The following is a 27,431-nucleotide window of genomic DNA, read 5'->3' on the forward strand; positions in this document are numbered from 1 at the left end:
CTAGTTGTCCACCCTCGACAGCTCATCCTACTGCCATCCCTCCGTGTCTGCTGATGCTTCTGATCTAGTTCTAGTACTAGTGACAGTACGTTTGATAAAGTGCCAGTACGTAGTACCAGTGCTATCTAGTACAAGTACTTGAGCAAAGAGAGTGTTAATACACCAGACGACTATGCTAGCTACTCTCCGATTTTGACGAGTTGGAAGTTTATTAACAAAAAAACATTAGCAACACGTGTCTATGGCTACATCTACACGACTGCATTGTGCAACAACATTATGTGCCTCCGGTGATCATGGCGATGTGCGACGCTCAGAACTGCACTAGACTTCATTTAGGGAGAATGCACCAAGCTGCTATACCCGACGGATACCCGATATCCGCCTGATACCCGATGGGTACGGGCACGAGTATAAAATTTTACCCGTGGGTATAGTCATGGGCGGATATGGATAATACCCGCGGGTATGGTCGCGGGCGGGTATTTACTCTACCCGATCCGAACCCGACCCATTGCCATCCCTACCTATGAACATCTCGCTGAGGTGGACGAAGATGGCTGCCTGGAGGATAGAGTAGGGCGTGAGGTGCTGAAGCTGAAGCCCAAACTCCTCTAGCAGCAGCAGAAAGAAGGGCGAGATCGGCAGTGCCAACCCGTAGGAGATGTAGAAGGTGAACAACACGAACTCCCCGGCGGCAAGATCGCCGAGGGGGTCAGCGCCGGCACGGATTCTTCCGGTGAGCTCTGGCACGCTCCACCCGAGCAGGCCGTGCACCAGGTTAAGCGCTTCCTCAGGCTGGAAACGGTCAGGGTGACCAAGCGAAGCCATGGCGTGTGCGGCGGCGCGGGCGTAGAGCAGAGGAGCACGAAGGCAAAGGGGCACAAGTGATTGGGAGAGAATGCGAAAGGATACCTGCTGCACGTGGGGTGAATCCTTTTTCAAGGAAACATGAGTCCTTGTTAGGGAAACCCTTCCGCGCGCCCCTCAATCACCACAGGAAATCTCGCCCGACGGATACCTAAGACCCAAGCAGCCCAGTCACTGACACGGGGGCCCGGGTCCACAAATCATACAGGTTGTGCGCCGGATTTCAGGTGCGGAAAGAGCGAATCGCCACACGCGATAGCGTGCCGCCTTGCCTTGGGGCCGCTGCAAAAGACAAACCCAGTCTATGACACGGGGGGCGGGTCCACAAGTCATACGGGTTGTGCGCTGGACTTCGGGTGCGAAAAGAGCGAACCGCTGCGCGCGCCTGTAGTGCGTCTCCTTGGGGCCATTGCAGAAGACAAAAGGTAATTTTTTTAACAATGCAGCAGCAACGAGGCGCCCCACACGTGGCCCGGCGAAACCACCAGGCATGGGGGCCCGTGGGTCAGTCAGCCGCGAGGACAGATATGGCAGTTGGCGTGACCGAAGGTGGATTGACGGTGGGTGCGTCAGCAGACGCGCTGAAACAGCACGCCAATCATCAATCAGGCCATGTTGAGGCAAAGTACAAGCTTTGGCCCCACCTGCAGGCTCACATCCTACCCTAAGGTGGGCTCGGGGGCCACTATCGGTACCCTGAAACTAGGGTACCCCTTACTACTGTATGAAGACACAGCACCCACGCGACTATCTTTAGTCACGTGGTAAAGGAGCTGTACGTGGGACCAGGCCATGACTCGCCCCAGCCTCGGGCGACTACTCTGGGCCAGCAACAGCACCTGACCCCACCACATGAGTGGCTCCGGGGCCGCCATGTGTCCAGAAGAAGTGATATACTCCAAGGCATCAACAGTGGGTACGGACCCCCATGGGAAAGTGCCGGACCCGTGGATACACAGTTCGGACCTCCAAGTTGGTCTAGGACCCCCACATGTACGGACCGGACCCCTAGAATGGGATCCGGACCCCCCCTCGTATGGGGTCCGAACCACCTACAGTAGGGTCCCAAGGTTCCAGGCCAGAACATACCCGGGCCTTGGTCAGGGCTCAGGCAGGGGTCTGGTGCCGACATGTGTCCAGACCTGGTCTGCTGAGAACCGGACCTATCCGCATACACTCCTGCTCCCCGCTTAGGTGGAGACCCGATGCTGCCACGTGGCATACTGTGCGCGGCATAAGCCAACGGGCAGAACCTAACATGACGCCTATGGGCTACGCGCGCCTTCACATTCATTACGGATAATGCGTGTGTCTGTCCATTCCACTAACAGGCGGCATGCTCAGTCCACGATACATGGGCCACGCAGTTACTCACACGTTACCATATCAAGGGCAATGACTCACCATTACTCGTGCAGGTTACTGCCTATCAATGCTGCATGGACTACAGCCATCATGACTTCCGCTGATTACTCATGCGTTACTCTGTCAGCATTAGTTATTCCCATAATGTATTTCTTCCATTATGCTCCTGGGTCCGCATGTCGGGGCTCAACATCCTTGTATGTGCCTCCCTTAAACTATAAAAGGGAAGGCACACAACGTTACAAGGACAGACTCAATCACACGCTCACAATACAACTTACATACAGTGGAGGTAGGGTATTACGCTCCGGCGGCCTGAACCACTATAATCCCTCGTGTCCTCTTGTGGTCATCTCAAATTCACTAGACAGGCAAACCGCTTAGGCCCCCTCCTCATCTTAGGATTAGGGCGGGTGCGTTCCGCCACCCGGCCGGTGGATTTCCCAACCGACAACATGTATATGAATGTTGATGCTATGTCATGAATATGCAATTATACAATAGAAATATAGTAAGTTGCATCTTGAATACAACTTTTCTTCACGGTACAAATCAACTACTAAAATTTCCTAGTTAGGTGTTCCTTTGGGATTTGTATTAGATAATTAATCTTATGAAGCTAGTTATGGATTTTCTAGTCAAACAGTGTCCAAACCATTTCAAACTTCACTTAGGGTCTCCAATCATCATATTAAGCCTACCCAAAAAGTTTTATGATTTTTGGAATTACTAAATTAGTTCTTAAATTCTAAAAGGCTTTATTGAAGTACCTTTAAATACTACATAATTGCAAGTTCTTAAATTCTAAAAGGCTTTATTGAAGTACCTCTAAATTAGTTTTATGATTTGTATTGGAATGATTTTTATTAAATACTACTTGATTTTAGAAATCTAACAAAATTGGTTTCATAATTTTTATCATTTTCTACTATTTTCTACAGATTTCCCAAGTTGTCAGGAAAAAGAAAAAGAAAAATGATGAATAGGGTTGGGCCGAATCTGGCCCGAACCGGCCCACGGACAGCAGAAACATGCCCACGTCCGCGCCCGCGCGTTTAGTTTTGCGCAAAGGTCCCTGACCATTTGAATAACCAGTAAAGAGTCTAGAGTACTATTCACGTGTTTCACTGACAATCGCATATAGGCCCTTGTACTTCTATTTCTTCGCAACTCAAGTCCCCGACGGTGCTCCGGTCGAACTTGGCCAGAGTCACATGTACTCGCCGGCGGTGGCCTGTTCTGGTGAGTGTCGAGTACACAGACACCATAACGGATGCTACCCGAACACACCCACGGGCTTAATTGGACCAGTTCGTCATTAGATCGTAGCTGTTCGCGACAACGACGGAGCAAGATCACCGACGTGCCCATTCTGGTTTACCCAAGCTGGTCGCATTCAATCCAAGGACTCAGAATGAATCAGTGACCTTCTAGGACTACGGTGCTCACGCCAACTTGGACGGAGACAACTAGGAACGGTCGGTTAACATGAGCTATGTCCACGGCGGTGTTCCCGGACGATGACGCGGCGTTCCCTAAGCTATAGTGCGGTAGCATTCAATTGGCAGAGACCGGGAGTTTCACTAGCACCAGAGGATGTAGAAACATGGATGAGAGGGACGTGAACAGACCTGAGAACGGCTGGCCACGGCGCGATGCCTCACGGCAGCGTTCCAACCGATTTGGGGGAAATCCAAAATTCGCGAGCTATGGTGGATGATTTGAGGCGAGGAGTGGTGCTCTATGCGTGTAACAAGAAGGCGGAGCAGGGAGGGCACTCAATTTATAGCGAATTTGGGATGAGAATGTTCACGGTGGGGCTCGGATTTCTCCCACGACGGTCAGGCGTCGTGGCAAACAATGGTGCGATGACACGACTGGATATCTATGATCATGAAAGTATGACACAATCGCATGGACACCATGTAGTAGAGAGGCACAGTGAGGGAGGGCTCAACCGCCGATGATACCGCGGCATGAAGCACTCAATAGAGTGTCGCGCGCCGACCATATCTTTTACCCCTCCGGCTCAATCCGCAGAGCAGTGAATCGATCCAAAGTTATCCACTCTCCCCAGGCACGAATCTCCCAGGCGAGCGCGAATCGTGGCAGAAGATCGTCGGCGCCGGGTTCAAAGTTGATCAGAAACCACTGTCAGTTTATGTTCAGTGTAAGGCCCGACTGACAACCCGACTTCTAGGGCATTTTACTCCAATTTCTGTACCATTCTTGGGCTAGGTCACTTAATCAAACTTGGACTACTATAGTAGCTCTACAACTTTGTTGTGGTGACTCATGGTAAAATCCTCATAGATCAAAGATATAGAGTGATGAGGACATCACTTCTATACATACAATGAATGGACCGATAACACGATCTCGTGCACGACAGCTAAATCTCCAGGTACGTTCTACCCTAGTCAATTGTGTTTTAGAGCTTACGCTTGGGGCCATGGATGTTTTGATGATTAGGTACCTTGGAGAGGACCAGAAAGGACTTGAAAAAGGCCAAGGTGTTGAGGAGGAGCAGCAAGGGCGTCCACAACAGGAAGGAGATCAAGTCCGAGTCGGCTGCGACTCCATCTCGGGTTCTAGGACCAGTCTACACTAAAATGGACGCCCAAGATGCATCCGGACTCCAATTGCGACGGACTGGATATGGTTGGAAAGATAACGAGATTATGTAACCAACCCAACTGGTTCCACCCTAAAATTCATCTGGAGTAAACGGGAATCGTCGAAACAATTCAGCGTTCAGGTTTTGTTTTGGTGCTGCGAAACCGTCTGTTGGGCCGTTGGGCCGTGTATCGCGTCGGAGCCCATTAGGGGCGAGTCCAGGGGTCACGCACGCCCTAATACTCTATTTATTCAGCAGTCGCCGCCACATTTAGGTTTGGGTTTTGCTTAGATCAATTCTGTCATCGAACAGTGTCGTCGTCATCGGTTTGTGAGACCCCAACCCGTAATCAATACAATTTTGGTTGCGTTTCTTTCCTGTTCTTGCTTGTGTTCTTGATTGCGCTTGCAGGGATAAGCCTTCGTGGCGAGGTCACTCGTGTGTCACGGGTGATAACCAACTGAGCCGTGGTGTAGTGATTGCGAGGAATCGTTCGCTCGAAGCCTTGGATCATCAACGTCAAGATCTCCACTCAATCAAGTTATCGTATCTCATGGAAGATCGGGCCGCGTCTTCTATCAATTGGTATCAGATTTCTAGGTTGCCCGTGAGGTATAATCCTACCTTTAGATTAGTTTTGTTTCGTCCCATAGTCCACAAAAAGCCAAAAAAATAATTACGATCAGTTTATTCCGACCTAAAAACCATCGCCTTAGCCTTTGCACAATTCAGTTTTAGAGTGTTTTAAGGAATTTCAGAGATCCTTTGTGAATTTCTCTAGGACACAATACAACTCTGTTTCAAGTGAAATTTTGTGTGCTTCCATCCTTTGTGATTTTGGATCAGTGATAAAAAATTCATAATATTTCGAGCTCTTTTGCTGGTACTCCTTTGGAAACGCGCCTTTGATTTCTACTAGTGCTAAAAAATCTGCTCTATTTACAGAACTGTCATTTCTACTAGATACTTGTACCTCCTTTCTTGTGCTTTGGTCCAACTGTTCTATTACATTTTCTAGGCCAGCAACTAGGACGAGTACTTGGAACACTTATTCAGCATTGTTATCTGTTACTGACTTGTGTGCCATATATATATATATATATATATATATATATATATATATATATATATATATATAGTCAGCCTTCCCAGAACTCCAGTTTTCTCTCGAGCAGAACAGGTACTTCTTTGCAATCACACACACGTTCGTTGGACAGTCACACCGATCACCGTTTGCCACCTGCAGTGCTGGTAAGAACGTTGTAAGAGCGGGGTAAGACGCTTCATAATTTGTATTCCACCACCACCACCACCACCCTGAGAGATAGTTGTAGGGTTCACATTGTTTGTTGCCTTTTTGTCTCTGTTTTGTGCTAACAATGACAGGACCAAAGAATCAAATGGACAAGGACAAGGGGCCTAAGCTTAACGACGATGAGTGTGTCTCTCAGATAGAATTGAAGGAGATGATGCGCGCGATGATTGAAGCTTTTAAAAAATACCAGGACTTTGCCTCGACATCCTATGAGCACCTTGATCGACGAGTTGATGAACTTGTTACACGCATGGACGTACTGGAGGCTCGTCCCCCACCACCAACTCCAGCCCCAGCTCACTCTCCTGTGGACGACGACGACGATGTGTATGCACCGCTGCGACAACGCCTCACACGTAATCGACAAGGCATGGGAGGTAATGGTAGACGTTGTCATCATAATCCTGAACCAGACTATGATCCATTTGCTAAGATTAAGTTCTCTATTCCACCGTGCATGGGTTCTTATGATGCTGAAGCTTACTTAGACTGGGAGATGACGGTAGAACAAAAATTTAATTCCCATCTTGTTCCTGAGCAGCATAGGGTTAGACAAGCCACTAGTGAATTTAGAGATTTTGCTATCATTTGGTGGAATGAACTTGTTAACCCACGTGCTGCACCACAAACATGGAATACGTTAAATGAGGAGATGCGAGCTCGCTTTGTTCCCCCTTCTTATAGACATGATCTTCGAAAACAATTGCAACGCTTAGATCAGGGAGACATGTCGGTACAGGAATACTACCAAGAGCTTCAGAAAGGTATGCTACGATGTGGGGTAGTTGAGGATCCGGAGGATCAAATGGTTAGGTTTTATGGGGGATTGAGGCGGGAGATTCAGGATATTGTTGATTATAAAGAATATCATTCTATACAACGCTTGTTCCATCTTTCTATGTTGGCAGAAAAAGAATTGCAGGGTCGTCAACAGCGGAGGAGCAGCACTTTCGCGCCACACCAGCCACCGGCGCCAGCCAAGGCGTCATCCTTTCCGGGCGTATGGACGTCCACATCTTCCTCCACCAGCGGCGCACGCAGCACTGCACCTTCGACATCACAGGGACACGGCAACAGCAAGTCCTTGGTGCCTTCGGGTGTTGCAGCAAAACCTGCTACGACCACCTCTTCCACAGGCCGCTCCTCCGACATCAAGTGCCACCGCTGCCAGGGACTTGGCCGTATTCAGCGAGATTGCCCCAGCAAATGGGCATACATTGCTACTGGTGATGGTGGGTATGTTAGTGCTTCTGATGTTGAAGATGAAGATACTGTTGGAGCTAACATTGCAGAGACTTATGATGGTGATGAAGAGGTTCTTGGTACAACAGCGACCGAGACCTATAAGGCCTTGATTGTGCAACGAGCTTTGAGTGCCACGACTAGTGATGACGACAACAGACAGCGCCACAACATCTTCAACATGTTCCTCATCGTCAAGGACTGTCGTGTACATACCATCATTGACGGTGGTAGCTGCAACAACTTGGTGAACGTTGAGTTGGTCAAGAAGCTTGGCTTGACCACACGACAGCATCCCCACCCTTATCACATTCAATGGTTTAACAACAACGGTAAGTTCAAGGTAACAAAAATAGCAAGGGTGCATTTTTCTATTGGCTCTTACCATGACTTTGCTGATTTCGATGTGGTGAGTATGGATGCTTGCTCTCTTTTACTCAGACGTCCTTGGGAGTTTGATACTGATGCTATTCACCATGGTAGATCTAATAAATATACTTTTATGCATAAGGGAAAGAAAATTGTGTTGCTTCCTATGACTCCCACTGAAATGGTCCACTTAGAACATGAGAAAAAGATTAATGCTAAGCAAAAGGTGTTTTGAACTCTGAAAATTAGCAACCTATTAAGTTAAAAACTCCTACTTTGCTAGCTACTAAATATGATCTTGATGAGTTACATGCCTCTGTTGGACTTTGCTATGCCTTAGTGTGCAAAAATGTTTTCTATTCCATTGATGATACGTCTATTGCTTTGCCACCGGCTATTGCTAACCTTTTGCAAGAGTATATGGATGTGTTTCCCTCTGAGATACCTCTGGATTACCACCTGAGTTGCCTCCAGATTTTCGGGTTAGTTCCACCTTTAACATTTCAGATTTGAAGCCATATATGGGTGGCGAAGATGAGATCGAGTAGAGGACGACTCCAATTCAAGAGGAGGAGGATGATGAGGACATCACTTCTATACATACAATGAATGGACCGATAGCACGATCTCGTGCACGACAACTAAATCTCCAGGTACGTTCTACCCTAGTCAATTGTGTTTCAGAGCTTACGCTTGGGGCCATGGATGTTTTGATGATTAGGTACCTTGGAGAGGACCAGCAAGGACTTGGAAAAGGCCAAGGTGTTGAGGAGGAGCAGCAAGGGCGTCCACAACAGGAAGGAGATCAAGTCCGAGTCGGCTGCGACTCCATCTCGGGTTCCAGGACCAGTCTACACTAAAATGGACGCCCAAGATGCATCCGAACTCCGATTGCGACGGACTGGATATGGTTGGAAAGATAACGAGATTATGTAACCAACCCAACTGGTTCCACCCTAAAATTCATCCAGAGTAAACGTGAATCGTCGAAACAAGTCAGCGTTCAAATTCTGTTTTGGTGCTGCAACACCGTCTGTTGGGCCGTGTATCGCGTCGGAGCCCATTAGGGGCGAGTCCAGGGGTCACGCACGCCCTAATACTCTATTTATTCAGTAGTCGCTGCCACATTTAGGTTTGGGTTTTGCTTAGATCAATTCTGTCATCGAACAGTGTCGTCGTCATCGGTTTGTGAGACACCAACCCGTAATCAATACAATTTTGGTTGCGTTTCTTTCCTGTTCTTGCTTGTGTTCTTGATTGCGCTTGCAAGGATAAGCCTTCGTGGCGAGGTCACTCGTGTGTCACGGGTGATAACCAACAGAGCCGTGGTGTAGTGATTGCGAGGAACCGTTCGCTCGGAGCCTTGGATCATCAACGTCGAGATCTCCACTCAATCAAGTTATCGTATCTCACGGAAGATCGGGCCGCGTCTTCTATCATAGAGGCTTAAAATTGGCCTGTTAACAATGTTTTCAGAGTTAAGCATATGGGTGCTCTTGGATCTTTTGCAATTTACCCCAATTTGCACCACAAAACTTGGAAAACCCCAAACATGAAAGTTGCTTAACTTTGGTTATTCTATCACTTTGATGTATACACCTTTGACTAAAAGTGTATAGAATTTGAAATCACCCAATAGGGCACTAATTAGGGTTTTAGGGTTTCAAATTAGGGTTTTGAGTGTTCTAGGGTATATATTGCACTTAACTTCTCTAAGCTTAACCTTTCTTGAACATTTCTACCAACTTGTTGAGATCATCCCTTAGTGCTCATCTCACAAGGTCATAGGTCTCCAACCCTTAACGAGAGATACTCTAACCTAGGGTCAAGAATCCCTTTTACCAAGTCAGAGCATCACATCACATGTTTGTTTTGAAATTTTAGCCTAGTGGATGCATCCTAGGTGTATCATACAGAATGAAATGTCAATGCATATGATGTCATACCAAAGTTTTAGTTCTCGCAACACCAGGGGTGTTACAGTCACCGGACAGTCCAGTGCACACGAGACAGTCCTGTGAATTTTAGCTAGAGCGCCAACCAAAATCCCGAGAGTGTCCAGTTCGGCCATAGCGCAGTCTAGCACACCGGACATTGTTCGATGCACACCGGACAGATCGGTGCTACCCAGGCTGTCCCGATCTTGGCCAAACATAGCCAATTATTTTCTACAGTTTTGCTCGACTTGAGAAGTTTCCTAGCACTTAGATATACATAGTTAGCAACTAAAACAATTCACTAAGTGCTAGATTCATACCTTTGCTTCTCCATTTCAATAGGATTTGCAATGTGCTCATACTCATAGTAGGCATGATAGATCAAAGTGATGTGTTGGACACTTAATCACCAAAACACTTAGAAAGGACCCAATGGCCCAATTCCCTTTTAGATACCAATCGATCAACCCAATCAAGATCATCAGAAATCCGATTGAAAATCGTTGTCTTTTGAACATCCAAATTTGCATGTCGCTGATTGATTGATAGTATATCAAAGACTGGCACGTGAGACATTTGCTTGTGGATCCTCCTTGCAATATGATTTGGAACTGGAATAGCATTTTCCCTAGTAAGAACATAATTCCTGATAACACCAGCATAAGATCTGGGCGTATATTTAACTTTAGAGACAATTTTCCAAGGGACATCTTCCTCTAGATTAAAAGCTTTCTAGAGATGAAAATACGCATTGAACATGTCACAAGCATAAGAACGAGTATTATAAATGAAGAATCCCACATCCTTTGATGAAACCGCAAATCAGAAAACCCTCTCGGAAAGGAACACAATCTTGAAATCAAGAGCGGATCCTCCTAGAATAGATTGCAGAATATAGCCAACATTAAGCCCCGAGAGGCGAAGTTTGCATCTTCCAAAAGAGGCAACCAATATGAAACTAGAACTAGAATTACTGGGGAGACAATTGATTGGCTGATGAAATATGCTCCATACACTTGATTGGAAGCGGAGGCCCAGGAGGAAATCCAAGGAACTAATACAATCATCTAGAGCAGGGTCATCGGAAGCACCACCTTTCTCGACGGGTAGCACCCTAGAGGGCACACCATTCTCCCCTGTCTACTTTTTCCACCAAATTTGAGAACTTGCCAATGTGGAAGATTGTGATTGGTTGGCGACTGGTCACATCTGCCATCATGTTTATACGTCGGCACACCCGCTCCTATAGACATATGCATGCAAATACATTATCTTTATGGTTTTCATTATAGTATCGAGCTGACAGATCTCGACATCCATAAAGTCACTACATGTGTCTTGCTATTTAATAATGAAAAACAAATACTTATTCAGATATTAATTTTTTCATATTTTTACTTTGATTATGAATAAATAGGATATAAAATATGATATGTAAATGTATACTCTTGTTTCTAGCATTGAGATGGTAAAGAATCATAAAAGGTAAACCTCAAATTTATCATATATCTTCTTTTTGTTGTAGAGAGCAAGTAATATATAAAATAATTTATGCAAAATTTTATTTTTATTTGTAATAAAGATTTCAATAACATAAAAAATATTAGCATCAAGTTTCAAACATATCTATTTTAAAATATTAAATTTGTCTTGATAATTCAGATACTCACTTTCATTGCTGTTGTTGTTGATCTAGACATCACCCACCACCAAAAGCAAATCACCATTGAATCGTAAAATGGTTGTGGAACAATACGATTATTCCTACCAAATAAAAACTTTACGATCACACCTTAGGGCCTGTTTGGCATCATAATTTTTAAATATTATAATATTGAAATACCACCGTTTTAGAGCATAAATAATATGGTTTTCAAATACAATGATATAACCATGACATTTCTTATTATCAATGAATGTTTGGTTACATGGTTTTTTATTTATAAATAAAGTAACATTAACACTTGTCATACCAAGTGTATGTGGGTTGTTGGTCACCAGTAGCAAAAGTCTCCTTGGGACACAACATCCAAAACTTCATTGGACGCATGCACACATGATAGAGAAAACTCCAGTCCCAACTTCAATACCCAAAAACCTTAAAATACTACGGTTCTGGTCATACTACAATATTTGAAACAAAGTTTTAGTGTCTATTTGGAAACACAATATTTTCTTAGTCCTAAGACAATACCATGGTATTTGAGCATACCATGGTATTTTACACCAAAAGGTGTTTGAAACACATCTAAAAACTATGTATTTTAAACCATGGTTTTACCAATACCACAATATTTTTGGGGTTAAAAAAACTTTGGTCTTGCACATAGCTATAGCCGTCTCTTCCCCACTACAAATATTGTGTCTTCAAATATGTGTCGGATTGAACGGTAAAATATACCATAGTTATGTTATGGCATATAATAAACTATAGTATTATAAACTTTGGTTTTATGAAACAGAGTTCCCAAACATACCCTTACTCTAGCACCAACCAAACACCTTTAAACCATAAATACTAAAATACTATGGTATTTACAAATAACATAGTTTTTATATCGAAACACCAAAAATACTGATATGACTGGGCCCTCACTACCTCAGCTGGTGATGGGCTTCGAAAAGGATGGACCGCCCCATCTGTTCGGCCCAATTCGAAGACACAGCACTGATATAACCGGGCGATGCCTAGGGTTTCTCAGTCTTTCCCTGCCACAGTCATCAGCCGCCGTAGGGAGCAGGAGTGAGGGAGCGCGATGGCGGAGAAGAAGCAGCGCCCAGGAGGGTCCAGGAAGGACGAGGTGGTTACCCGCGAGTACACCATCAACCTACACAAGCGCCTCCACGGATGGTATAGTCGCAGTCGCAGACACCTCCGCACCCTTGCCACTCCCGTCTTTCCCCGAACCTGATCTAGCGACGCTTGCTGCGAACGAATTTTCCTTGCAAGAATGAATCGATTTCGTTTAGTTATACAGGCGTGTGCGAACTTTGATCTGTGCATATTGGGCCAGCACGTTGCAATTGTTCAGTTCTCTGGTTGTTTTTGCAACAACTCCGACCTCCGGGTATAGTCCAGTGCATGTCTTTGACCTTGTGGCTGTGCACTCTACATACCCGGCACAGTGAAATCTGCTCATCGTACACGTGTTGCTCCTTGAAATGCTACTATGTGTTACATTTGGGCAGGAAATTGCTCTAATTCAGCGCTCCCAGTGGATGGCCTGTTCGATGTGTTTGCCACGTTTTGTCTTGGTGCCTCTAGTAGACATAGTTTTATTTTCTGTTGTAATTGTAAGATACTGCCGTTTGTGCCTCATTGAAGATGCGTTGCTACCACTTACTTTCATCCTGAACTCATGATACATGTTGCATAGACAAATAGCAGCAATTTTGTCTATAGCAGGTAGCAGCAATTTGTGTTTTTTTGTCTTGTGTTCTGTCAAGGTGCTCTATCCATGAGATTTATCAGTTCCTGTACTGGACATCAAAATTAGTCCAGCCAACTGCAAGGAAGTAGATATTTTAAAGATCAAAGTAGTCTCAAGCCTGTTTTCACCTGATCAGATCTTGCACTACTCCGTTTGTGGCAGGATCCTCTGCTGTAACGTCCGTGAACGTTGTGGCCGACGACTGGCTGACATGTGGGACCAGCCCCATACTGCAGTAGCTGGACGATACGGCAGAGGAGCCGTTCCTCTTTGTTTACATGCACATTTTCTTTCGGTTGGTTTGTATATAGATGTCATGCCAGTGTGCTGCAATTGGACTAAGGGGGTGTTTGGTTTCTAGGGACTAATTTTTAGTCCCTACATTTTATTCCATTTTAGTTTCAAAATTGTCAAATATAGAAACTAAAACTCTATTTTAGTTTCTATATTTAGCAATTTATAGAGTAAAATGGAATAAAATAATGGGACTAAACATTAGTCCCTAGAAACCAAACACCCCCTAACACTCTGATTATGTTGCAGCTCCTTGTTTGAATGTGTAATTTACTATTTTCCAAGTGCCTGCCTTTTTAAACATGTGACTGTGTAGTCTATACAGTTACATGCCCCGCAGAGTGGAATCTGCTCATCATTACATGTGATTGTTCTTCCATGTGTTCTATTTGGGCAGGAAATATTTCTAATTTGATGCTCACTCTTGTGGCACATTGTTTTTGTGGGGTCTTGTGAAACATGAACCGTGCTTTGAAGCTCCATCCTGTGTTGTGCAAGTATGCTGCTACTGCCGATTGTGCTCTACTGCTCTACGATCCTTGATGACATTGGTTTCACTTGTTTTGTTTCATATAAGCTGGATGGTTGTTTGCACATGCTTTTACTAGAGCACAGGCAGCAGCAGGTTGTGCTCATAAACCATTGGATGCATATGCTGGATGCCCTTTCACTTGCAGTGTTTCATTAGTACTTTGCCTTGTTCAATTTCGTATGATTTTTTCATATGCTGATATGCCAAATATTTTCAAATCAATTATTAGTAATTGACTGCTTATCTTGATTTCGTGCAGCACCTTCAAGAAGAAAGCCCCCAATGCTATAAAGGAAATCAGGAAGTTTGCACAGAAGGCAATGGGCACCACTGACATCAGGATTGATGTGAAACTCAACAAGCACATCTGGAGCAGTGGTATCCGGAGTGTGCCGAGGCGTGTCCGTGTCAGGATCGCACGCAAGAGGAACGATGAGGAAGACGCCAAGGAAGAGCTTTACTCTCTTGTTACCGTTGCTGAGATCCCCCCAGAAGGCCTGAAGGGTCTGGGTACCAAGGTTGTGGAGGACGACGAGTAGATCTGCCTGGGTACTGATCTGTGTCAACTGTCAAATCATTTTTTTTGGTGTTTTTGAGTTTGTTAGCACTAAGTCGATAGCCTTGTGAGAAATCTTTGAGTTTTCTGATGGCGCGCTTGTTCTCGTCTGGTTTTGAACTTTTGAAGATACCCGCACCAAGTACTGTAGTCTGTCGTTCCAAATCTTTTCTGTAGGCATCAGATATGCAGCATGTCTGAGTCTGACGAATTTTGTTTCATTCGCATTTGAACTTGGTAAGTACGAATTATTTCAAAGCAAATTAGTTACAATTAGTTACAAATGGAATCCTCTTCGTAGCTGCCAAACCGAAATGGAAACCTCTTCGTTGCTGCATTGATTTGTGATCTTGTTTTACAATTAGTTACAAATTCTTGCTGCATTTGTTTGTGATTTTGTCTTACAACATTTTCAAATTAATTTCAAAGCAAAAACCAAATTCTGAATATGGCAGCCGCAAATACAACCACGAAGACGAAGGATCGAATCACCATATGAATTATAAATTCGGGTGCCGTGGTGTATTTTTTGAAAGCCTAAGAATTTGGACGACACATCTGAAGTCATTGGATGTGAAGGGATCGGTTTCTAAGATGCTCCTAGAGAGTGGTGTTAATGTAAAATTTGTGCCATATTCTACATATAAGAAGCTAAACAAGTTTAATTAGGAGTTGATAAAGACCAACGTAATGTTCAATGGTTGAAGGTTTTAATATTACTAGATCAGGTGGCGCCCTACCCGGTACTTGAAAAATATGAATAAACAACTATATATGATATATTAAAATTAAATGGAGGATGACTAAATCTTAAACAGAATTGTTTAGTTCAGAGAACAAGTATATCTTCATTGGTACCAGTACGAATCCAGCATTATGCTGGGACGAAGTGCTCTAGATAATAAAAAGAAAACATGTACACTGACACTAAAAAAATCTATTCTTGGACTGCAAATAAATTACCAAACTGTGCAGCATGATAAACGGAACCAAAATAAAGAGAGGTTCACATCTTTTTTTACTGCAATAGCCAAAATGGTTTATCCTCCCCAAAATTATTCAGTAACCAAAGCCAAAGAAAATTTTGTAGCGTGGTGGTGGTGGCGTGGTGCCGGTGCAGCTGAAAATTTTGTGGCCACCGCCAAAGAGACATTTTTACACAAGCAGTAGAAAGCTCACATTGACGGGATCATGGGAAAGCATGCAAAGTGCAGATCAGCAGATGCAACTGCAGACCGCGAGACAGTAGAACGCGTGACTGCTGGTTCTCTGATTAACACAACTCTGCTACTCCATCCCATAGTCCACGCTCGAGGTCACTCCAACTGATATATGAATATATGATGTACAACTTCTCCGCCGCCATGGAGAAGAAGGGATCGTCTGCTGATCAGATCATCGACGGTAGATGCTAATGCTGCGCAGGCACGTATAGGCTTGCCTGGAACTGGAACGGACGGGGAACAATTGGGACGGTTTCATTTAGGGATGAAAACGGGACGGATACAGCCGGATACAGGGTCATCCCGTATCCTACCCTAATGTATTTTTCTCGGATATGGGACCGGATACGGGTAGTTAAGATTCGGGACGGATACAGGACGGGATCGGGTAATAATCTGGACGGGTAAGAAACGGATAACAGATATTACTCGGATAGGTACCGGATAATTGTCGGGTAGTTCATCCGATGATATTAATTGTCCAACCATCCATAAGTTAAGCAATACATAATCATGTATATGATAGATCATATGTAAGAAAGGAAACCGGTAAAATTGACATCATGCAGTTCAAAGTTGCTTATCACAAGGACATTGTAGAACCAACACCGCAATATTTAAAATTCATAAAATATTCTAGTTTCACTAAAATATTGTAAATAAGTTAAAAAAACTAATAAACATTTTATATGAAGATAACTCAAGTCCTCGTATGAAAATGATAAAGTGAAGTACTGATTATGTTGAAACTTGGATACTTACACTAATTTCACATGTAACTCGTACAAATAAGTGAAAGTGAAAGGAAAGAAACGTGGGCATCTTATAGATCTTATGATCTAAACATTTTTCATGGTTACATATGGACATATGTTGTATCTCCGTAAATTTTCACGATTTTTTGAGGCTATTTATGTATTATTAATTTCTTGTCATAGAAAACTATCAAAATACAATTAAATCATTAAAATATTGTTTAAACAAAAAATTGATGTATTACAAAGTCATAGATCTCTTCAAGCTCTACAATTTTCATATAAACTTTATCTTCATCCGATTTCATATGTAAAAGTTATGATTTTATTACTATATTATGCAGAAAAAGAAAAAACGGGTACCCGAATTCCGGGTACCCGTATCCGACCCGGGATTTTCGGGTACTGACCGGGTATTAGGGATTCCGTATCCTACCCGTATCCGAGGTTCAATATCCGGGTAATACCCGTATCCGTCCCGACAAACAAAATACCCGTATCCGTATCCGAAATTACGTCCCGTTTTGGTACCCGTATCCGATACCCGTTCCGGGTACCCGTCCCGTTTTCATCCCTAGTTTCATTGGCCAGTCAGGGCTGAGACCACCTCGGTCTTCTTCCCGTACATCACGTTCCACAAGTCCAGCGGTCGGGTACAACGGCTACTGCTCTGCCGCCGCGGCGAGCGGGGCAGACGTGTACGGTGTAGCAGCGATGTGCGGTGCCGCGTGTCCCGCCGCCTGTAGGAACCGCTCGACGCCGAGGTGCGGCAGGAGGAGGCTGAGGCCGAGTCCGTCCTGCTGCGGCGGCTGCAGGTTGGCCTCGTCGGCGCCGGTGACGCGCTGCACCATGGCGCGGAAGGTGGCGGCGTCGGTGCTGATGTACGTGGTGGGCGCGCGCTTGGACGGCCGCGGCCGGCGCCGCTTCCCCGCGTGCCCGCCCGCCGGGCCCAGCCGGCACCGCGTGGACGAGGACGGCGACGCTACGCCCGTCGAGGTACAGTCCATCACTGCCACGACGCCTTGCATCAGCATCGCCGCTGTCGCCGTGGCGACGAGGCCAGAGGTAAGGCGGGCCGATGGAGCGGAGCTAGCCGGCACGGGCGACGACTGGGATGTGTGGGGCTGGCGGCGAGTTTGGGAGGAGCCGAGGAGGCATGGGCGCGGTGGGACTGGAGGTCGGACGTGGACCATTGGAAGATGAATTTGAGTAAGTTTTCGGGTCCGTGTCGGCACAACACACAGGCCGGCGTGGCAGCATCTGCTGTGAGGAAATGGCATGGGGTTTCAATCGGATGGCTGACCTTTTCTGGATGACGTGGCTGCTGTGAGGCACTGAGAATCCTCGTAGCTATTAAGACACTGAGAATCCTCACATTGACGGGATCATGGGAAAGCATGCAAAGTGCAGATCAGCAGATGCAACTGCAGACCGCGAGACAGTAGAACGCGTGACTGCTGGTTCTCTGATTAACACAACTCTGCTACTCCATCCCATAGTCCACGCTCGAGGTCACTCCAACTGATATATGAATATATGATGTACAACTTCTCCACCGCCATGAAGAAGGGATCGTCTGCTGATCAGATCATCGACGGTAGATGCTAATGCTGCGCAGGCACGTATAGGCTTGCCTGGAACTGGAACGGACGGGGAACAATTGGGACGGTTTCATTGGCCAGTCAGGGCTGAGACCACCTCGGTCTTCTTCCTGTACATCACGTTCCACAAGTCCAGCGGTCGGGTACAACGGCTACTGCTCTGCCGCCGCGGCGAGCGGGGCAGACGTGTACGGTGTAGCAGCGATGTGCGGTGCCGCGTGTCCCGCCGCCTGTAGGAACCGCTCGACGCCGAGGTGCGGCAGGAGGAGGCTGAGGCCGAGTCCGTCCTGCTGCGGCGGCTGCAGGTTGGCCTCGTCGGCGCCGGTGACGCGCTGCACCATGGCGCGGAAGGTGGCGGCGTCGGTGCTGATGTACATGGTGGGCGCGCGCTTGGACGGCCGCGGCCGGCGCCGCTTCCCCGCGTGCCCGCCCGCCGGGCCCAGCCGGCACCGCGTGGACGAGGACAGCGACGCTACGCCCGTCGAGGTACAGTCCATCACTGCCACGACGCCTTGCATCAGCATCGCCGCTGTCGCCGTGGTGACGAGGCCAGAGGTAAGGTGGGCCGATGGAGCGGAGCTAGCCGGCACGGGCGACGACTAGGATGTGTGGGGCTGGCTGCGAGTTTGGGAGGAGCCGAGGAGGCATGGGCGCGGTGGGACTGGAGGTCGGACGTGGACCATTGGAAGCTGAATTTGAGTAAGTTTTCGGGTCCGTGTCGACACAACACACAGGCCGGCGTGGCAGCATCTGCTGTGAGGAAATGGCATGGGGTTTCAATCGGATGGCTGACCTTTTCTGGACGACGTGGCTGCCGTGAGGCACTGAGAATCCTTGTAGCTATTAAGACACTGAGAATCCTCACATTGACGGGATCATGGGAAAGCATGCAAAGTGCAGATCAGCAGATGCAACTGCAGACCGCAAGACAGTAGAACGCGTGACTGCTGGTTCTCTGATTAACACAACTCTGCTACTCCATCCCATAGTCCACGCTCGAGGTCACTCCAACTGATATATGAATATATGATGTACAACTTCTCCACCGCCATGAAGAAGGGATCGTCTGCTGATCAGATCATCGACGGTAGATGCTAATGCTGCGCAGGCACGTATAGGCTTGCCTGGAACTGGAACGGACGGGGAACAATTGGGACGGTTTCATTGGCCAGTCAGGGCTGAGACCACCTCGGTCTTCTTCCCGTACATCACGTTCCACAAGTCCAGTGGTCGGGTACAACGGCTACTGCTCTGCCGCCGCGGCGAGCGGGGCAGACGTGTACGGTGTAGCAGCGATGTGCGGTGCCGCGTGTCCCGCCGCCTGTAGGAACCGCTCGACGCCGAGGTGCGGCAGGAGGAGGCTGAGGCCGAGTCCGTCCTGCTGCGGCGGCTGCAGGTTGGCCTCGTCGGCGCCGGTGACGCGCTGCACCATGGCGCGGAAGGTGGCGGCGTCGGTGCTGATGTACGTGGTGGGCGCGCGCTTGGACGGCCGCGGCCGGCGCCGCTTCCCCGCGTGCCCGCCCGCCGGGCCCAGCCGGCACCGCGTGGACGAGGACGGCGACGCTACGCCCGTCGAGGTACAGTCCATCACTGCCACGACGCCTTGCATCAGCATCGCCGCTGTCGCCGTGGCGACGAGGCCAGAGGTAAGGCGGGCCGATGGAGCGGAGCTAGCCGGCACGAGCGACGACTGGGATGTGTGGGGCTGGCGGCGAGTTTGGGAGGAGCCGAGGAGGCATGGGCACGGTGGGACTGGAGGTCGGACGTGGACCATTGGAAGCTGAATTTGAGTAAGTTTTCGGGTCCGTGTCGGCACAACACACAGGCCGGCGTGGCAGCATCTGCTGTGAGGAAATGGCATGGGGTTTCAATCGGATGGCTGACCTTTTCTGGACGACGTGGCTGCTGTGAGGCACTGAGAATCCTCGTAGCTATTAAGACTTTAGATTTCGATGTTAAGGGAGTTGCCTTGAAGCTTATAATTGAAAGTAACACGATCGCTATAGCTTTCTTTGTCGTCGAGGTGAAAGATAACTAGTCTTGTTGTCGGTACCCTGAAGCTAGGGTACCCCTTACTGCTGTATAAAAACGCAGCACCCACACGGCTACTTTTAGTCGCGTGGTAAAAGAGTTGTATGTGGGACCAGGCCATGACTCTCCTCAGCCTCGGGCGACTACTCTGGGCCAGCAACAACACCAGACCCCACCACATGGGTGGGTCTGGTGCCGCCACGTGTCCAGAGAAAGTGGCATACTCTGAGGCATCACCAGTGAGTCCGGACCCCATGGGAAGGTGCCGGACCCCTGTATATACTGTTCGGGCCTCCAAGTTTGGTCCAGGACCTCCACGTGTGCAAACCGGACCCCTGGAATGGGATCCGGACCCCCAGTATGGGGTCCGGGCCGCCCACAGTGGGGTCCCAGGGTTCCAGGACAGAACATAGCCGGGCATTAATTAGGACCCGGGCAGGGGTCCGGTGCCGACACGTGTCCAGACCTGATCTGGTGGGATCCGGACCTTATCACATACACTCCTGCTCCCCGCCCAGGCGGAGACCCGACGCTGCCACGTGGCCTACTGCACGCGGCGTAAGCCAACGGACGGAACCTGGCATGAAGCCTCTGGGCTATGCGCGTCTTTGCATTCATTACGGATAAGACGTGCGCCTGTCCATTCCAGTGACAGGCGGCGTACCCAGTCCACGCTGTGTGGGCTGTGCTGTTACTCACACGTTACCATAGCAAGGACAATGACTCACCATTACTCGTGCGTTTCCAAGAAAAAGGCCTATCAATGCTGCATGCACAACAGTCATCATGACTCCCGCTGATTACTCATGCGTTACTAAGGAAGCTGAATGGCTCCGCCTATACGCCTCTACTCGTGTGTGCTGTCAGCATTAATTATTCACATAATGTATTCCTTCCATTATGCTCTTGGGCCCGCATGTCGGGGCTCAGCATCCTTGTACGTACCTCCCTTAAACTATAAAAGGGAGGGGACACAACGTTACAGGGGACACGGTCAATACAGCTTACGGACAGTGGATGTAGGGTATTACGATCCAGCGGCCTGAACCACTATAAACCCTCGAGTGTTCTTGTGTTCATCCAAAATTCACCAAGCAGGCAAGCGCTTAGGCCCCCTCCTCATCTTAGGATTAGGGCGGGTGCATTCCACCACTCGGCCGGAGGATTTTCCCACCGAAGCAGCACCTTGTGTCCCTACCAATACAAGTAGCTCCAGAGCCAGGGGAACCGTTGTACTTATACATTGCAGCAGCTACAGAGGTGGTGAGTATGGTGCTGGTCGTCGAAAGGACGGCACAACATCCCTAGGGGAGTCAAAAAGTTCCCCTAGGAGAAGGGGGTGGTCCGACCACCACGATGGTGATGGAAGGTCAAGAGTTTGAGGGCTCGGGACCAACTGCAGGGGTCCGAACTATCCAGAAGCCAGTCTACTATGTCAGCGAAGTCCTCCATGAGGCAAAGGCCAGGTACCTTGAGACGCACAAGCTTATCTATGCTATACTTGTTGCGTCCAGGAAGTTGCGCCACTATTTTCAGGCACACAGGGTCGTAGTGGTGACCTCCTTCCCGTTAAGGGCCATTCTCCACAACTCTAATGCCACAGACAACATCGCCAAGTGGGCCGTGGAGCTTGCTGAGTTTAACTGGACTTCCAGCCTCGCCACATTGTCAAGAGCCAGGTTCTGGCTGACTTCATCGTGGAATGGACACCTCCCCCGAGCGCTCCTGGGGGTCTGGATCCCGATTCGGACCCCACACCTGCGGAGCCTGGGGCTCCGGTTTTCATCGAGCCCCACTGGACGCTCTTCTTCGACGGATCCGCCCGCCAGTAGGGTGGCGGTGCTGGAGTGGTCCTCATCGACCCAAGCGGAGATCAAGTGAAGTACATGGTGCACCTTGAATTCAAGGCCACCAACAACATGGCAGAGTATGAAGCATTGATTTTCGGATTGTCTGCGGCCTTATCCCTAGGGATCCGCCAGCTCCTCGTGAAGGGGGACTCCTAGCTAATTATCAAGCAGGTCCGCGGAGAATGTAGCTGCAACGAGCCTAGGCTCGCAGCTTACCTCCTCCACGTAAGGAAGCTGGAAAAGGATTTCATTGCCTTGGAACTGCAACATGTTCCTCGGTCTAACAACTCAACAGTAGATGAACTCTCCACGAGGGCATCAACTTGGGCACCCGTGCCCGAGGGCGTCTTCGAAAGACGGCTGCTGAGACCTACCGCCCAGCCTATCGAACCGGACGAAGGGGGCAAGACTAGCACCTCGAAGCTAGCGGTCCCGGTGGCGTTCCATCTGCAGAACCCACCAAGGATTGTGTGTGTTATAGAGGGTCCTATCAACCTCTTAGCACCACAACCAGTAGCTCAGAGTGGTCCTGATACATGGATCTCTGAGATCCAGGACTACCTGAAAGAAAATATCCTTCCTGAAGATCATGTGTCTGCAGAGAGCATAGTGCGGTTGGCTAAACGATACACACTGGTAGAAGGGGATCTATATCGCTGTGGCGCCAATGACATTCTCATGCGGTGCATCACCCAGGAGGAGGGTCGTGAGCTGCTCACGGAGATCCATGGAGGTGAGTGCGGAAGTCATTCATCATCCCGCACACTGGTTGGTAAGGCCTTCTGGCACGACTTCTATTGGCCAACTGCTCTCCAGGATGCAGCTGAGTTGGTAAAGTCCTGCAAAGCATGTCAGTTCCATGCAAAGCAGATACACACACCGGCTCAGGCTCTGCAAATGATTCCGCCCTCCTGGCCATTCGTTGTATGGGGGGTGGATATCCTGGGACCATTCCCTAGGGCTGTCGGCGGGTACAGTTTCCTCTTTGTCGCTATCGACAAATTCACAAAGTGGCCAGAGGCCACCCCTATGGTCAGTATCACCCAGGGTGCTGCTGTTGCCTTCCTCAAGTCGATTATCTGTAGATTTGGGGTTCCAAGCCATATCATTACGGACAACGGAACCCAGTTCAAAAGTCGGCTCTTCCAAGAGTATTGTGAGGGCATCGACACCCAGCTCTGCTTTGTGTCTGTGGCTCATCCCATGAGCAACGACTAGGCTGAGAGGGCAAACACAGAAATCCTCAGGGGACTCAAGACACGCACCTATGAGTGCTTAAAAAAGCATGGCGCAAATTGGGCCAACGAGCTTCCATGCGTACTATGGGGGAATCGGACCACACCCAGCCGAGCTACCGGGGAGACCCCGTTCTTCCTGGTCTACGGGGCTGAAGCCTGTCTTCCCCCAGCAATCATTATGGGCTCGCCACGGGTCTAGTCTTTCGATGAATCTATGCAGGAACAACTGCGGCGTGAGGACGTGGACTTCATCGACAAATGTAGATGGCGAGTGGCGATCCAGAATGCACAGTACAACCAAACGCTCAGGCGCTACCACCAGCGGTTTGTGCATAGTAGGGAGCTCAAGGTCGAGGACCTAGTCCTAAGGCGAGTACTGAACCGAGAAGGGCTCCACAAACTCTCCCCAAGCTGGGAAGGACCCTTCAAGGTGACGGAAATATGCCGACCCGGGTGTGTCCGCCTTGCCACAACAGAAGGAGTACCTCTTCCCAATCCCTGGAATATAGAGCATCTCCGTAAGTTCTATCCATAAAAGCAAAACTGGGGGTTGAGTTTTCTTCCTTTGTAACTAGGTTGCGCATATGTGTACGTCAATCCGGTGAGGCCCGCCCTCGTAAGCCCGATCTGTTGGTCGACACCCATGTATATAAAGTTATAAGGAAAAGATTTACCCCCAAGATGTGCTTTTGTGATGGTTTTATTCTACTTCAGTTTACAAGCATTTTTTTATCTAACCCACCCATACAGTTTTCCACCCTTGTTGGTATGATGACATCCGAATTGAGTAGCCAGGCTTGCAGTTCAGGACCCCTCTACTGCTGCAGGGGGTCCGGCAACCTGGGGTCCAGTTCTAGAGAATGGGCGCTCGTCTCCTGGAGTGGTCCGGAGCTGTGTAGCTGCTTAGCATGGTTTCGTAACCTAAGCCCGCACGCTCCATCACTCTGCAACGGGTACCCTAGTATTTGGAGCTATGATCCTGTGGGTTCGGGCATACGGCTTGGCTTCCCAGGCTAAATCCTGCAGGTCCTGTTGTCGAAGGCTGAAAGATACCAGATGGTGGGTCCTATGGGTGTGCTCCTAAAACTTCAAATCCGAAGCTGTGTGCAGGTCCAGCTCCCAGTCCAGAGGTAGGTAGTCTCAAACTGTAGAGACTACCTCCTAGGGGCCGGGCCACCAATTTTTTCTTTGGTATACTAGTATCCAGCCTCGACACGTCGAGCTTACCTCCCAGGGGGGCCAAGTACCAGAGAGAAGTTGATGACGCTACACATAAGAAGGGCAAATAACATACAGATAAGTTCCAGTTCTACTTGATTAACGGTTCTTAAAATATGTTACAAGACCAAAAGTTATTACAGCCGCTCCCCAGCAGAACCCTCACCTTGTCTTTACAGGTTTAGCTATTCGGCGTCGGCAGGATCACACTGAAAGCGCGCGACCACCATCTCCACTACATCTTGAACACTCTCCCGGGCGACGTCTTCTGTGGCGGCTATCAGACCATCGATCACCGGCGCCAAGGATATGGTGGGGTCGTGACTCCGAAAGCACGTCAGGACATAGTCTACCATCGCCTGGCAGAGCTTGCTACCCTCTGCCTCCAGGCGGGCACCGAGGATCTGATCCAGGCGCCGGAGGCGATCGGCGGCAGAATCTAGCACCGGGAGGGCATCGGAGATCGACATTGGCAGCTCCGACACTGGGATGGGGCTCATCCCTAGTAGCACCAGTGTCGTGCTTGCCTCGCCGGCCCACTCGGCAATGCGCTGGACCCCGGCGCGGTGTTCTGCTTGGAGATCTTCGAGGGCCTTTCTGGTGGCCTCCATCGCCTGGGGACCCGGCGCCGCCTGCGCCGCATTGAACTGGCGGATCTGCTCCTCTAGATTCCTCTCCTTTTCCTCTGCTTCGAGCTCGTGCTCGGCCAGCAACTCGCCTCGCCGGGTGAGCATTTCTTCCCTGAAGGTGAGATCTATCTCTCGCTTGGCGAGATCCGTCTCCCGCCTGTCCAAGGACAACTCTTTCTCCTTAAGGTTTTCCTCGGCGAGGGCGACGTCACATGCCTTTCCCTTCTGCTCTTGCTGCCATTCCTGCAGCCTTTCCACGGCCTTTACCTGCTGGGCCCGCTGGGCTTCCAGAGTCTTGTCCAGAGCACTCAATTTGGTATGGTACTCTGTCGTGAGGGCCTCCCTCTAGGTCACGGCTTCCTACCTCCTAGCCACTTTCTTCTCCCTCCGGGTCGCCTCTAGCTCCCTGGCACACACCCTCTGGAGGTCTTTCTTGTACTCCTTGCGGTCCTGCTCGAGTTGGGACCGCTCAAAGGTGAACTGCCGGGACACCGACTTGGTGCGCTCCTCCAGTTGGGTGCGCCAGTCGCTGAGGCGCTGGTGCTCAGCCTCAAGTGCCTCCCACTCCCACAAGATTGCTGCCTCAGTTTCACTAAGAACCTGGTGGGCGCGGGACAACATGCGGGGGATGGGGACTGGCGCCGCTTATTGCTCGGCACCCAACCGGAGTCGCCGCCTAAATATCACCTCCATCTCCTCCGGAGCAGGTGGGGGGATGGAGCTGGACGTGCCCCCTGTGTCACCCCAGTGTTGGGAATGGGCGCAGATCCCCCAGCTGGGACCTTCTCCACTGCGGCGACGCCGCCTGACGTTGGTGCCACTGCCGCCGGATCCCCAGCTGGGGCATGGGAGGTCGGTGCCGCTGTCCTGGCAGCAGCTAGGAGCGGATCGCCGACACCACCCTCAGCGGATTCCTGCTGCTGAGAGCCAGACCCATCGGTGGGCCTGGTATCTGGCGGAGGAGGCGTGGCCTTGGGAGCAGCGGAGGAAGAAGCCCTGGCAAATAGATGATGGGTTAAGACTTGTCGGCATGCTGATTAGGCTCGTGGAAAAAGGGACTACACTTACTTGGGGCCCTGGACTTTCTAGTGACCCTGGAAGCGAGGAGATCGCTGCTCCTGCCGCTGAGGTCGCTGTTGCTGCCCCTCCTGCTGCTGTTGCTGCTGCTCGTGCTCCTGGGGTGATCACCCCCGGATGGTGGTGGTGGCGGTGGGATCGGGGGACTAACGCGCCTCTGCGCCGTGGGTGATCCCTCGGAGCTACCTGGGGCAGAGGCACTGCTTGCAGCCCCTTTGCCCTTGTACAAGGGGCTGGGGGCCATGGCGGGATTGGCGCTGGGAGCCACACCGACGGGCTGGGGACCCCTAGTCGGAGCATCAGAGATCCGGATCCCATGGAGGGGGTCCAGGCCGTTGGTCTGGCGAATCGCCACACCGCTGTCATCGAGGGTCGGCAACATGGCCAAGATCGCCGTCCTCAGCCCTGGGTCATCACAGAGCGCCGGGACGTCCTGGGGGAGTATCAGGGATTCCGGGACAAAAGTCTCCCCAGTAATCCCCCACCAGGAGTTCTAGCTCGTCCCAGGACAGATCGGTACCCGGCCCGCGCTGGATCCTACAGATGTCATTCGGGTCGGTGAACCAGCAGGACAGGCGTGGCCTCTTCTGCAGCGGCGCGATCCGGCGCTTCAGGAGATCGCTGACCACGTGCATTGATGTCAGGCTGCCCGTGGCCAAGACCTTGATCCTGTCCAATATGTGCAGGAACTCTGGCGAGATGGATGGCTTGGTCCTCCATTTCTTGCGGTCGAGTGCTGACCCATTGCTCGGCAGGATGAGGCGGTCGTTGGCCTCGGTGCTGGCAATCACCTAGTCGTTGCGCCAGTTTTCCCACCTCGCACCACCAAAGGTGGGGATGTAGACTACGGCCGGATCTGGCCTTGTCTGAAAGTAGTAGGCACCGATGTGGTCCCTAGTCTTCCTGGACCTGACCAGCACTAAAAAATAGCGGAAGAGGGAAGTGCAGGGGCCACACCTACAAACATCTCGCAGAGGTGGACGAAGATCGCTGCCTGGAGGATGGAGTGGGGCGTGAGGTGTTGAAGCTGAAGCCCGAACTCCTCCAGCAGTAGCAGGAAGAAGGGCGAAATCAGTAGCGCCAACCCGCAAAAGATGTACGAGGTGAACAGCACAAACTCCCCGGTGGCGAGATCGCCAAGGGGGACAGCGCCGGCACGGATCCTTCTGGCGAGCCTTGGCGTGCTCCACCCAAGCAGGCCACACACCAGATTGAGCTCCTCCTCAGCCTGGAAGCGATCAGGATGACCGAGCGAAGCCATCGCGTGTGCGACGGCGCGGG

The 27,431-nt window shown here is 49.6% G+C and overlaps 4 protein-coding genes across 4 annotated transcripts; 1 reads left to right on the forward strand and 3 right to left on the reverse strand.

Annotated features, from left to right (window-relative positions):
- Positions 1-12,418: 12,418 nt before the first annotated feature.
- Positions 12,419-14,622, forward strand: LOC100280866 (60S ribosomal protein L31). The gene is made up of 2 exons (NM_001153786.2): positions 12,419-12,566; positions 14,232-14,622. Exons 1-2 carry the CDS (start codon positions 12,472-12,474, stop codon positions 14,509-14,511), a joined length of 375 nt encoding a protein of 124 aa, NP_001147258.1. The 5' UTR covers positions 12,419-12,471; the 3' UTR covers positions 14,512-14,622.
- Positions 14,623-17,168: 2,546 nt separating this feature from the next.
- LOC103639928 (uncharacterized) lies at positions 17,169-17,655 on the reverse strand. Its single transcript, XM_020543913.2, has one exon. The coding sequence runs from the start codon at positions 17,538-17,540 to the stop codon at positions 17,169-17,171; it is 372 nt and encodes a 123-aa protein (XP_020399502.1). The 5' UTR covers positions 17,541-17,655.
- Positions 17,656-18,074: 419 nt separating this feature from the next.
- Positions 18,075-18,631, reverse strand: LOC103638332 (uncharacterized). Its single transcript, XM_020543905.2, has one exon. The coding sequence runs from the start codon at positions 18,629-18,631 to the stop codon at positions 18,260-18,262; it is 372 nt and encodes a 123-aa protein (XP_020399494.1). The 3' UTR covers positions 18,075-18,259.
- Positions 18,632-19,350: 719 nt separating this feature from the next.
- On the reverse strand, positions 19,351-19,782 carry LOC103638333 (uncharacterized). Its single transcript, XM_020543882.2, has one exon. It carries the CDS (start codon positions 19,720-19,722, stop codon positions 19,351-19,353), a length of 372 nt encoding a protein of 123 aa, XP_020399471.1. The 5' UTR covers positions 19,723-19,782.
- Positions 19,783-27,431: the final 7,649 nt, after the last annotated feature.

This window comes from Zea mays, chromosome 9 (genome assembly GCF_902167145.1).
Source record: "Zea mays cultivar B73 chromosome 9, Zm-B73-REFERENCE-NAM-5.0, whole genome shotgun sequence".
Lineage (NCBI taxonomy): Eukaryota > Viridiplantae > Streptophyta > Magnoliopsida > Poales > Poaceae > Zea > Zea mays.

Bases quoted from the DNA above. Each gene is read 5' to 3' on its own strand.
- LOC100280866 (NM_001153786.2), top strand. From the start codon at position 12,472: ATGGCGGAGAAGAAGCAGCGCCCAGGAGGGTCCAGGAAGGACGAGGTG. The intron at 12,567-14,231 runs GTATAGTCGCAG...GATTTCGTGCAG, and splicing joins CACAAGCGCCTCCACGGATG to CACCTTCAAGAAGAAAGCCC.
- LOC103639928 (XM_020543913.2), bottom strand. From the start codon at position 17,540: ATGCTGATGCAAGGCGTCGTGGCAGTGATGGACTGTACCTCGACGGGC.
- LOC103638332 (XM_020543905.2), bottom strand. From the start codon at position 18,631: ATGCTGATGCAAGGCGTCGTGGCAGTGATGGACTGTACCTCGACGGGC.
- LOC103638333 (XM_020543882.2), bottom strand. From the start codon at position 19,722: ATGCTGATGCAAGGCGTCGTGGCAGTGATGGACTGTACCTCGACGGGC.